Raw genomic sequence first — 11,519 nt, 5'->3', positions numbered from 1 at the left:
TTTGTCTTAGCTATATCATCAACATTAAAAGAAAACAAAGATTGTGAGAAATTATGATCTAGTTCTAATTTATACAGCATTCCATCCAAGAAACCACGACCAAGCAATTCATTATTAAGAGTAATAGTAATCTTGCCGAAACCATGAATTATTACAAAACCTTCAATGTCTAGTTTAGAAATAGATACGAGGTTCCGAGTAATTCTCGGTACATATAAGGTATCTAATAGTCTAATACATTTTCCAGTACTCATATGTAAAATATAAGTTCCCATGGCTTCGACATCTAAAAGATCACCACTTCCAACTCTAAGTTTTCTTTGGCCCTTTCGTAGCTTCTGGATTGTATGGAATCCCTGCATTGAGTTAGTCACATGGACCATAGAACCAGAGTCACCCCACCATGTATTAACAGGAACATCAGTAGTAAAAGAATCAAATATTACATAAAGTACGTTACCTTTCTTAGCTAGCCATTCCTTGAACTTAGGACACTCTTTCTGAATGTGCCCTTGAGTACGACAGAACTTACACTTGATGTTCAAGGCATTAGAGCTAGAGGCAACTGCACCAGGACTCATCTTTGAAGCTTTCTTTCCATTCTTGTTACTGTTGTTACCCTTCCTCTTCTTAGAATTAGCAGTGGTAGTAAGGTGAACAGCTTCAGGTTGCTCGAGCTTAAGGCGATCCTCTTCTTGTTGACACATTGCAATCAGTTCACTCATCTTCCATTTGTCCTTCTGAGCATTATAGTTAATCTTGAAGGCATCAAATTGAGCAGGCAATGATGTCATTATGAAATGCACAAGAAAGTTGTCAGAGACTTCCATTTCGAGAGTCTTAAGCTTGTTCGCCATGTCGCTCATTTTCATTATGTGTTCACGGACACCGCTTTTTCCATCGTATTTCAGAGTAAGTATCTTTAGCATTAAGCTGCTTGCATGTGCTTTAGACGATCCCTTGAAGTAATCCTCAACAGATTTGAGGTAATCTTTCACTTTATCAGACTCGGGAATAGCTCCTCGGAGACCAAGAGGAATAGAGCTCTTGACCGTCATAAGTGACAAGCGATTCGCCTTGTCCCACTTCTCAAATGCCGCTATCTGCTCTGCAGTAGAGGTTGCAGTAATGGCAGCGGGTTCATCATGACGAATGGCGTAGTCCAGGTCATAGTACCCCAGAGTAAGATCTAACTGATCTTTCCATGAAGCATAGTTTTCACCGGTAAGTGGCTGAATGCCAATGGGAGGTACTATAGTGGAAATAAAGAGGATATAGATTTAGGATACAAGTAATAGAAGATTAATAACGTAATGCCTAAAACTAAGGGCAATGAGATTATAGTGACATAATTAGCTATCTAAGGCAGACTAAGTAATATCTATAAAACTAATGGAACTAAAGTAATGCCTAAACTTAACTAAGGGCTAACAATAATGTTCCTTACGTAAGAGGCTAAAGTAATGTTCCTGAAGTAATGAGACTAAGACCATTATACTAATGAAGCTAGTGATAGGTAACCTATAGTAAACACCAAAACAATAAGTTAACATAAGGCTCTACTTAGATTTACATCACCTTTGGGCAGAAGTAACTAATATCTAAGTACACATGAGCATTAGGTTCATGCGTCACAACGCTTATCTTTTGACCTTTAGGCACAAAATTAAGAATCGTGTTTCTTATGCATGAAAAATGTTCCTTTCAGCACACAGAGTATATTAAATCACCTTGGGCAGAATCAATATACTTGGTGTTCATTATCTAAAAGGAAAAGAACACACCATGAGAATCACATCTGACCTTTGGGCACAGATGATGAAACCATGTACATTTGTGTGAAGCCCCCACACACTACGGGGGTCCGGGGGCAGCGCCCCTGGGAGCGGGGTCCAAGGGGCGGCAGCCCCTGGCGAGGGCCGTGCTGCCAGGTCAGCGCGCCCAAAAATTTTTACCCTTGAAGTGCTATGGTAAAAATGCCTCAGAAAAAATTATTTTCGAAAATAAGAGACAAATTTAGCCATCGAAATTATAAGATAAAACTAGTAAGCACGAACATGATAATCAACTAAGTTAATCAGTAATCCATGAAAATAAGCATGGTACGAAGATAGCTAAGTTCGTAATAGGGATTAACTTCGTAAGTAGTGATTAAATTCGTAAGTAGTTGACTATCTTCGTAAGTTGTTAACTATCTTCGTAAGTAACAAACGAAGATAGCTTACGAACATAAGCAACGAAGATAGCTTACGAACATAAGCAACGAAGATAGCTTACGAACATAAGCAACGAAGATAGCTTACGAAGATAGCTTACGAAAATAAGGTAAGTTCGTGAGGAAGTAAGTGCGAAGATGAGCAGAAGTTCTGTTCTGTACACATATAAGCCTTACGAACTTAGAGTGTTCTTACGAACTTAGTGATTTTGTTTACGAACTTAGAGTTCGTAAGGAAGTTCTCACGAAGTTAGAGTTCTAACGAACTTTAAGTTCGTAAAAAGCATACGAATTTAAGCTTCTGCTTTCTTCAGTTCGCGAATTAGGGTACGAAAACGAATCAAATCAAGTGATAGCTTCGAAACCTGCTCTGATACCACATGTTGAAATATAACACGATTCAATTCGTAATATACACGTACCGTGAGATCCAGAGGAACCTGTAAAGGCATTAAACATATTTGCCATTGATTTCGGGTTCCCAAAATAAGATGATTGATTTAGGATGGAGTGATGAATTCTGATCTAATGAATTCAACAGAGAAGATGGACGAATTATTTGATATGGGGGGCTGTGTATTTCGTTGTGATTAACCCTAAATTAGGGTTAATTACTCTCTATATATATAAGGAGAGTATTTTCATATTAAGTCCCTCTGGTGTTTAATTCGTGCCTTATTAGTCCTCTCAAGTCCAATCACCTAATGGGAAACCCTATAATATGTCTTTAAGAGTAAATACGTCCATCGAATATTTACTTAGACATAGGGATTTCATTATCGTCAATTATCATATCAGGAATGACACATGATCAGTGACGGTCACACTAACGTGGTTCCAACAGCATATACCAACATTAGGCCGTTTAGGGAAAAAATATACCAACATAACATATAACAATACTAACAAAACATATACGAGTAATATAACTATATCATTATAATAATAATAATAATAATAATAATAATAATAATAATAATAATAATAATAATAATAATAATAATATATTTAGTAGGATTGATTTTGCTATAGCTAGAGGAGTGGAGGCCCAGATAGTATTGCGGCTCCCCACTAATTTCTTGTAAATTTTTTTTTTTAAATAAATAAATAAATAATAATAATAATAATAATAATAATAATAATAATAATAATAATGATGATGATGATGATGATGATGAAATAATCAGATGAAGAAAATGTCCAACAATACAAACACTTGACTATGGATGAATCAATTACGAGATCAACCAAAATCGTAAAATATTTTGACCTGGATTTTACTTTAGCATATGTATTGGACATGACATTTTTGTAGCAACAACCAAAAATAGCTCGAAAGCTAGCAAATAACTTGCACCTAAAGATTGGGAATTTGGCAATGAAGTAAACAAACAGTAAGTTTAGAGACTTGTTTCTGGTAATATGTATATGCCATCAAACAACCAAAGACAATGCCTTTATAAGCTTTACATAAGCATATACAATACTCGTACAAAAAGATTAAGAGTTGTGTACACGGATTGACGACAATGAACAATCATTGACCAAATCATGGTTACTTTTGACCAGCGGGGACTTGTGAATCCACAATGCTGGTTATCTTTTTCTGGAGTTCGGGCTTGTTGGCTCCCACAAGCTTATCGAATTGTTGCCCATCTCTAAGAAAGAAGAATGTAGGAGTAGCTTTTACTTCCCATTGTGTGCTAAACTCCTGCATCAAAATTTATTTTATCATTACTATAATGTACACGTGAAGGATCTGTTTGGCTAACTAGATGGAGCGAGGTTTTGTAGAGCTTGTCGCTATAGATAACTAAATGATGATTTCATAATCTCAAGCTCTTTTCCCCAAAAGTGACTTCAAGTAGCTTATCGCTAATGAGTTGTTGGTTTCCAAATGCTCTTAAAACTTGAGGACCAAACAGAGTTAAGGAGCTTGAGCTTATAAAATGCATATGCTTAAGCTCTCCCCCAAACATAACCCTAAGTTTTCAACCTTTTTTTTCTAATCAAAATTACATATTATAACAAAGTTAATAGGTGTAGATTCGCCGCCATGTATTCATCCAAGATATATAGACTGTGTCATTGAATAACTAATAAAACCAACTATAAGGCATTAGCATATTTAGATATCAAGGTATATGAACAGCATAACATACCGTTAATTCATCAACATCTACCGTCAGAAATACAAGAGAAGGATGTTGCTCTGAAAGCTCAATGTAGTACGGCGCAATCGATTTGCAAGGACCACACCAAGATGCACTGAAGTTGGCAACCACCTAAAAATCATACATAAGACGCTCAGAAATAGCAAGCATATTTCTATACACTAGGTATCAGAGACAATGGCATGCAATAGGACCTAGATAGAAAATACAAGGAAATTGAACAAAAATTTAAATAGAATTGAACAGCCTATAAGGCTATAAAGAGATATGACAACCGTCTTAAATAATCGTCTACTTTTAGGTCAACCCATTATCCTAATTCACTCCTTTAATTATCTTGGCTTATGATAATAAGCATTATTCAATATAAATTACCACCCCTTACCTTGTTGATGTAGATTTTTGTGACAATAATCTGTATCCTATTCAAACTACTAATCCTATTTAAAAAAATATCTTTTGTACACAGATCCACTGAGTTAACAGCATGTGCATGAAAGGCAGTATGTGTGATCTCAAGAATCAAAGATAACATGAACGCCATCAAATATTTTTATATTACTAGAACCATTCTTCTAATAATATAAGAGATTAGAGGTATTTGCTTAAAGTAGATACTCTTTCTATTGTGCAATTATAAACATAACAGAATTCCAAGTCTTCCAACTGATTCAATCAAAGAAAATCTACCAAAACCATGCAAATTTCCGTAACTGTAACAATAAGGTTTAATCACTTACTATTTTGCCTTGCGTCTTTGATTCTGAGACCTTTCGGTCCCAAGCATCCTTGGTAGTGATGAGAGTCACATTACCTCCAGCAAAGTGAGGATGACTAGTAGGCTCATCATCTTCTGTCGGGCTCTACAAACATTAAAAGCGTCAATATCCATGGTTATTTCAAAAACACAAGATATATTAGGTAAACATTAAAACATCATGAACTCGTAAAATTTAGTGCATAAATTTATTAAAAGCATCGATCTCCATGATTGATGACATCATGAACTCGTAAAATTTAGGTTGCATAATTTTCCAACACTTTTTTGCATGGGTCCCATCTTAGTTTTCATTTATTCAAAATATTAAAAAACTAGCATGTGAGGGGTTTTTCACCCAAGTTAGGTGCCTAACAGCCTCATACTCACTTTTCCCTATATATATGTAAAATGCACAATCCTCTTACATTATATGCCTAGCATCAACCAAATGCACTTCAATATTATTCATGCATCTAAAAAAGGGCCACTTGTAGTCTCATGCACTTAGCATTGCATTACTCTTATGACTATTAGTTATAATCACTTAAATTTATTATTAATAATCAATATAATATGATAATTCTTTAAATAGTTTTTACAATTATAGCTTTTATTTACACTTTTACCATAATTTTGACCCATGTAAGTGCAAGGTTTGTTTGTAAGGTTAACAACAAAGCTAATGAGAGTTTAGGGCCCAAGCCGATTAAAAATTGGAGTTTACACTTAAAAATTTGGAGTAACAGTATGACCCGAAAAATTTAAGTTTTAAGAAGAATATTGAAAGTTTATGTATGATCCATTAATGACTAACCCAACAAAATTAATTAGAAAATAATTATGTTGTTGCGTATTATGCAAGTACAATATTGAGTTAGCATAAAAACTATAAGACATTATTACATAACTCCAGTAGGTTAAGTTAAGATAGTTTTAATGAAGTATGAACTATAGTATAAAGTTTGAAGTGTATATATTTCAATATAGGTCATGTAATAACTTGAACTTAGATAAGCAAAACATTTTATCAACTAGATCTTTTAAAAGTTTGATTATCTCAAAAATCATTTTATAATTGCTAAAGACTATGAATTTAATACATGTAAAAAATATATTTTTGGATTTTTGAGTTATGTCAAAACCAATAATGATTAAACCTTTTGATTGGTTAATAAGCTAATATGACAACCTTCTGTTAGTATATATAAAGATAAAGATTTCAAAACACACGTATCTAAAAACAAAAGACCAGAGCACAGAATCCAAAATTCCAATGTAACGAATGCCTAAATTTACCAGATTCATTTCCATCTCATATGACAATGTGATTCCTTACAAAAAGACTCTATGAACCTAACACTCATGAGCTTCTATATAATCCTCCGTTTTTTGAAAGCCATTATAGTGGTCTACAATGTGGTTGTAGTAAAAGCTTTCAGGTCAAGCATTTTGATTCGAGAAGCGTATTTCGCAGGGAACATTCCATTACATTTATTAATTCATTTTGAATGAAAGTATGAAACTGTCACCTACTCACCTATCATCATATAATGATTGGTTATAGAAGACACAAGTCACATAACAAAAGACCTTTTCATTCCTAGTAAAGTACAATAACAGTATCAGAGTAATAAAAGGGTAACCCCCTCTGGCAGCCCCCATCAGCCCATCCCATGGCCAATATGAGAGAGGCAAAACTGGTTAAAGGCTAAAGATACAGAGCATGTCCACCTTTGAAATTGTTTAGGGGGTAAAAATAGAAATTTCCAGTCACCGAGTCCTTCATAGATTTATTCAACCACGAGTCACCAAATAAATGGGGCCGAAAAATTCAAAGAATTATCAAGTTTTAGCATGAACTTGCAAGCATGTTTTAAAAGGAAATCGACATCAAAAGGGTTTACAATAGGTTTTATGCCATGGAGGCATATACAGTTGCCCCCAGTTCAAACTTAAAAATGTGCATGATCTCAATGAATATCAAAAACTGGGAATATAATTTCAGCATGTAACTTTGGACTTGCTTGATATTCTTATCAGTTTCTGCACTCTGCAATTCTGGTCTGTATATCCTTATGAGAGTCTAGGACTTCTCTACAATTAAAGACTATATCGCTGTCCGCAGCCACATAGTACTTGGACTAAGGTCACATGAAGTGCCCTCTACAATTCAGGAAATACTAGTACAAGACGAACCTGTAAAATGTCTGAAAACTTAATGTGCATTTAGCTACATAAAAGTTTTTTTAGTTTTCCATTTTCATTTTCAAGAAAATAAAAAGGGTTTTTTATCTCCAAAAAATAACTGAAAATACATGTATTTGTTTTCACTTAAAAGTACGGAAAAAACAATGATTTTCCATTTCAGGAAAAAAAAAAACTTTATTATTTTTTTCCTTGAATACATCGATGAAGTGCCACACCACCACCAAATTGGCCTACATGCTTCCTATAAGAACATTTTGGGGGTGGCCACAAAAATGGCTGGAAACAGTCACGAGGATACTCCCGTTAAGCAACTATATCGAAGTCTAAAAGAAGCACAATCCCTGGTGCCCTGGGAAACTCAAACAGGAAAACCCAACCCTGTTTACCGTTTTTACATCAATAAAGCGCTAAAACTTGTACAATCCTCATCCTGATAAGGATCACAAATTCATGAGTCATGCTCATGCATCTATTTTAGTACTATATCTCCTTTGAATAAGTGGGCAATGAAATTACTTCATACCTAACCAGAAACTTAAGTGCATATATCTACAATTCTAATTCCAAACCTGTAAGATTTGAGTTCACAAATTTTAGGCTTTTTGGCAAGTTCAGAACGACAAACAAGACAATGGAGGCTAACCAAAGGTCAAGAAAAGGCAGAGACTGAATTAGGCTTTTCGGTAAGTTCAATGTACAACGAGATACTATACACGCTAAACAAATTATTTTACCATTTATCCAAATCATAATTTTCCTCGGGTTTTGGGGGCTCAGAATTTGAATTTCGCATATAAGTTTCCGTAATTCACATTCTTTAATCCTAAATTATCATCTAGTGGAACCTAAAATCAAAACAAAGTAAGAGATAAGTCTTGAATTCTTTGATTTGCCGAAAACTCACCGAAGAGAAGCAAAGTCCCATCTAGATATTGTAAAAACTAAAAAGTAGTTGCAGTCTGTTTATCCTGAGAAAAAACACAAAAAACAAAAAAAAAAATGTTACACACAACATACTAAAAAACACATACAAACATATAAAAACACAGCATTAAGGATTCAAGTGGAATTTGAAGTACAAATTAATAAAAAAAAAAAAAACAAAACAAAACATCATGAAACAATAAAAACTGAACAGTTAAAAAGTTAACAAACATAAATTTGCAATAAATATTTATAAAATAAAAAAAAAAATGTATAGATGGAAGGAATTTATCATTATAATTACCTGATAAAATGTGATGGAAATAATGGGAGAAATGATATTGGTCCGGTGGTTAAATCACAGAGCTAACCCTAATTAAATATGTATTAATGAATGTAATTAATTAATTAATTAGGGTTTGATGATTTTTATATGTATATGTATGTATTGAATTCGGGGATATATATATAAATATAAATATAGATGATAGACAGATGATAGAAAGGTGAAAGGGAAGGAACTAAATTTGAAATTTTGGTAGGAAATAATAATAATGCTGATAATAATCGGCGATTATATATATATACACCTTTTTTTTTGTTTCACACTAATAATATATATTTTTATTTTTGTTTAGAACACATGGGAACATGGAAGTTTCCACGCGGGTAAGTAGGTTGTTAGGAAGGAGACTTCTTCTTTGACCATTTTATCTAGAAGAAGTGTTTGAATCTTCTTTGTTGATTTCTGAAGAAAAATAAACCCACACGAGTTATGCACATGTCTTAACAACGACAACGTATGATATCAAGTCGTCAATAGATATATTGTTACACAAGTCAGTGGGAGATCCTAAACAAAACAATAGAGACGAGAAAATAATTTAAATACCTAAAAATCATCTTTTATAATATAAGAGAATAGAACAGTAGTCGTGTAATGTGACAGTGTTATGACAACGGTAGTGGTGGTGCCGTGGTGGTGGCGGTGGTGGCGGCGGCATGTGAAGGTAGCGGCGGTGGTGGCAAGATGTAATGGCGGTGTCGGTGGTAGCGGTATCGAGTGGTGGTGGCGCGCGATGGTAGCGGCGGCAGTGACAGCAAAGATTGGTGGTGGCGGAGGCCGGCGGCAATTGGTGGCGGCAACAACGGCGAGTAGTGTAGGTTATTAATATAATTTTGTTTTGATACAATGTTTAAAGAGCTTTTCTGACCTTATATAATTATATATAATAAAATAAACTAATCCAACCTATATATATAGTTGTGTTTTTGAAAATCAAATGTACAATTTCAATTTTTCAGGGTTTAGTTGTCATAAAAGTAGTTGTTATCACGGAAGTTGGAATGTCATACTTCAATTATTTTAACGGTTGGAAGGTCGAAAATGTATAAAAACTTTCAAGCATATCACTCGAAGGAATAAGAGTGAGAATGAGGAAAGCCAAAAAAATTTTTTGTAAGTTTGGATTGTCTAACTAATCGTTCTCGTTATCTAGTTCGAATTTGACTCGAACTCGAAATAGTGAAAACTTGAACTCCGTGTAAACAATCTCGAGTCTAGTAACTCGTGAACAGCTCGGCTCAATTCTCACCCTAGGAAAGACGGCGATGTATATTTTGCGAAGATTTCAAATGGCGACTATTTTGGTTATATGGAGTTACAGACAAAAGGATATTGAAGAAGGGAAGAGATATCTGTACCAATATTTTTGATTGATTTACCACAAAAAATAGCTTAAACTATACACTGTACAATCCAATATAGCATAATTGTGATAGATGTGTTAACTTTTATGGAACTAATAGTAATTCCCATTACAAAAAGGCTTAATGGTGTTTGGATTGTCTTATCAACACTTCCTATGAAAATTATAGGCCTATTAGGGGTGTTTATCAAACCGTTAAACCGTTAAAACCGGACCAAACTTGGGTGGATTGGTTTGGTCGGATTGAGTTGTTAAAGTCTGGTCTCATAGTTTAAGTTTTAAAAAACCAGGTTCATTGGTTCGATTACGGTTTAAACAAAGAGAAAACCATCATAAACCGAACCAAACCAAAAAGTATATGTGTATATGTTTTTTTTGATAATATTTAGTGGTTTAAAGGAAAAGGGAATTAAGAATTTGATAATATATGGCCGTTTTGATAATATTTTACGATAACATGTTGTATTATAATGGATATAATATTTTGTTTCGACCTTGTATCTTTCTGGAGAAAATAAACTTTTGTTTGTTAATTAAATTATGCGGGATCTATATAGAAAATATTATACGATGGATGTCTTTTGATTCTTGGCTCAAATATATATTGTATTCTAATAATGTGATAAATGTTCTAAATTTAAGTGTTTGTTATGACTTTTTGTCACAAATCTACACATATATATACAGAGGATTGTATGGAAATAAAAGAAAGGGAAATAAGAATATAAAATTGTCAAACCGTCCAAACCGGACCGACTCATTTGGTCTGGTCTGGTACAGTTTCGCACGTACTTGGTTTGATTTGGTTAAATATATCTTAAAACCGGAAATACCGGTTTGGTTTAAGATTTAGTCAAAACCGGAACCAATCCATGAACACCCCTAACCCCTATTGAATAAGAAAATGATTAATTAACCTAACTTATATGCTTAAAAATCATTCTAAAACCTTAAAAATTTGACATGTGGATTCCACTAATTCTTTTTTCTAGGTTGATTTTTAGGCATGCATATTAGGTTGATTTATACTATAGGACATGTAAATTGTTCAAATTTTTAAATTATATCACCGGTCTCTTATCTTCTAAAATATTATCATTATCTATATTTATATCTATACCTACATATAAAAAGAATAGCCCCTTTTATTTATGAAAATGTTGAAATTACTCTATGCAATATGACTAAAATGCCCCTACTCTTTTTCTACGTCATTTTCTTTATTCACTAATTTAATTATCTCCATTAATATACTTAAAATACCCTTAATAAAATAAATTACACCACCACTCCCTCAAGTCTAAAAATAACTACACTAACCACTATATTAATTACATTTACACCATAAGTCGTCGCCGCCACCCGTCACTACCGTATTGCCGTCACCGCCGCCGCATTGCGTGGGCACCATGCTAGTTTCCGTCAAATTAAATACCTACACCACTCGATGTCGCCACCACCACCAACAGTCGCCGTCATCACCACTAAACGCCGTCACTACCACACCGTATTCGCACGTCATCGTCTAT

The 11,519-nt window shown here is 34.0% G+C and overlaps 1 protein-coding gene across 1 annotated transcript; it reads right to left on the bottom strand.

Moving 5' to 3' along the window:
• Window positions 1–3,594: 3,594 nt before the first annotated feature.
• LOC122580951 (thioredoxin H-type-like) lies at window positions 3,595–8,814 on the bottom strand. The gene is made up of 5 exons (XM_043753099.1): window positions 8,586–8,814; window positions 8,262–8,325; window positions 5,130–5,252; window positions 4,378–4,500; window positions 3,595–3,926 (listed from the first exon to the last, which is right to left on the bottom strand). The coding sequence occupies exons 2-5, from the start codon at window positions 8,280–8,282 to the stop codon at window positions 3,771–3,773; spliced, it is 423 nt and encodes a 140-aa protein (XP_043609034.1). The 5' UTR covers window positions 8,283–8,325; window positions 8,586–8,814; the 3' UTR covers window positions 3,595–3,770.
• Window positions 8,815–11,519: the final 2,705 nt, after the last annotated feature.

The sequence above is a fragment of the Erigeron canadensis genome, chromosome 9 (assembly GCF_010389155.1).
Source record: "Erigeron canadensis isolate Cc75 chromosome 9, C_canadensis_v1, whole genome shotgun sequence".
In the NCBI taxonomy this organism is placed as follows: Eukaryota; Viridiplantae; Streptophyta; class Magnoliopsida; order Asterales; family Asteraceae; genus Erigeron; species Erigeron canadensis.
This window is presented reverse-complemented; position numbering and strand designations above follow the sequence as displayed.